Source organism: Fukomys damarensis, unplaced genomic scaffold (genome assembly GCF_012274545.1).
Source record: "Fukomys damarensis isolate Sample0158 unplaced genomic scaffold, DMR_v1.0_HiC HiC_scaffold_32, whole genome shotgun sequence".
Taxonomy (NCBI): domain Eukaryota; kingdom Metazoa; phylum Chordata; class Mammalia; order Rodentia; family Bathyergidae; genus Fukomys; species Fukomys damarensis.
Genome location: NW_022900944.1, coordinates 45,641,514 through 45,642,985, shown reverse-complemented (window position 1 = coordinate 45,642,985; position 1,472 = coordinate 45,641,514). Strand labels below are relative to the sequence as shown.

Here is a 1,472-nt window from a genome sequence, read left to right as displayed (position 1 = left end):
CGGAGCGCCCTCTGCCGGCCGAGTCCGGGCTCGGCGCCCGCACCCCAGCCCCTCACCGATGTCCCCTCCGTGCCCCAGCGTCCCTGCTGGTCCGGCCAGAGTTTTTATAAGCGGAGCCCACTGGGTTCAGGTGACAGGGACAGGCAGAGGAGGCCTGGCCCTCGGTCTCTTGGGGCTGGACCCCGAAACGAGCCCACACTTAAACGCAGAACTCAAGCTGATGTGCTCTGGCCACCACAGGGGCTGCCCGGGACAGCAGCTGCGGAGGTTGTAGCCCGAGAGCCTTCCTAGGGTAACGGCGATCAAAGTAAGAGACGCGCGTGGAAAGAGGAGTTAAAAGTAGCAGAAAGTGGCCCTGGCTAGAGCCAGGCTGTGCAAAGGCTCTGGGGCACGCAGGAGCTAGGAACTGAAGACAGAACGGCTAGAAAAGAAGCACGGTGGGGCAGGCACAGGCTGGAGAAGTGGGGCCCCAGAAGCCTCCCGAGGCCGGTCCCTGGACACACCTAACTAGCGCGGCTCCTCCTCAGGCCCTGCCCTTATCCCCCAGCCACAGGCCACCTCCTCCAGGGATCCCTTCCCTCCCCAAGCATAGTTCTCAGGAGGAAGTGGAGGCAGACACTGGTTTTATTTGGGACCCGATTGTGGGAGGAACCAGCCTGCAGTCGCTATGGCAGGGTGCTCGGCTGGCCACTCCCTCAGCAGCTTCCCCAGATCCCCGGCCCAGGCCCAGCCCTCGCTGGCCCGTAGCCCCTGCCGGGCCTTGGAGCCGGGTGACCCTCATTTCTCTGACTGAAGGGGCGGCTCTGGGTCCCATCTCCTGCCCTCGCGGGGCATCTGCTGGGGCCCTGTATGACCCAGGGCTCTGATCTCCTCAGGGACTGGGTGCCAGGTTGTACAGCGATGCTAGGGTGGCTTCTGGGTCTTTCTCAGCAAGGAGCTGGCCACAGCCAGGGCTCCGCCCTGCACAAAGCGCACGAAACTGTCACCAGCCAGTGGCCCGAGGGCGTACAGGCCCTCCTGGCGTGTGCTCTGGTAGGTGAAAGGGTCCACATCGATGGGGTTTCTCTTGGCGCTCAGGGGCTGCTCAGGGTCAGCAGTGAGGTTGGCGCCTGCCCCCGGGAGGAAGGAGAGGTCGGGGTGCGAGCCGATGAGGACGAGCACCAGGGAGACGCCAAAGACCTGCTGGTGGCCGTGCGGGGTGCAGAGCACTGCCTGGCCGTCCTCCTTGAAGAGCAGTGGCCGATGCCCAGGGAGGCTGCAATAGCCCTCGTAGGGGCTGGGTGACCGGGCCGACTGCTCCCGCATCATCTGGTGCACCTTGTGGTACTCGGGGTACAGCATCCTGGGCAGCTGGTTGAACACCAGGCCGGGGTCGTCCACCGGCCGCCGGAAGGCGTGGATCACAGGGAGGCCACAGTGTCGGGCATAGAGCACTGCGTCGGCTGCAGACAGCCCGGCGCCCACGATGAGCA

General features: G+C 65.1%; 1 protein-coding gene across 1 annotated transcript in view; it reads right to left on the bottom strand.

Annotated features, from left to right (window-relative positions):
- Positions 1-611: 611 nt before the first annotated feature.
- The window catches only part of Osgin1 (oxidative stress induced growth inhibitor 1), a 7,813-nt gene continuing 6,952 nt past the window's right edge, over positions 612-1,472 (bottom strand). Inside the window, exon 7 of the mRNA XM_033757953.1 lies at positions 612-1,472. This exon is cut by the window's right edge and continues 8 nt beyond it. Coding sequence (XP_033613844.1) covers positions 904-1,472 — 569 coding nt within the window. The 3' untranslated portion in view covers positions 612-903.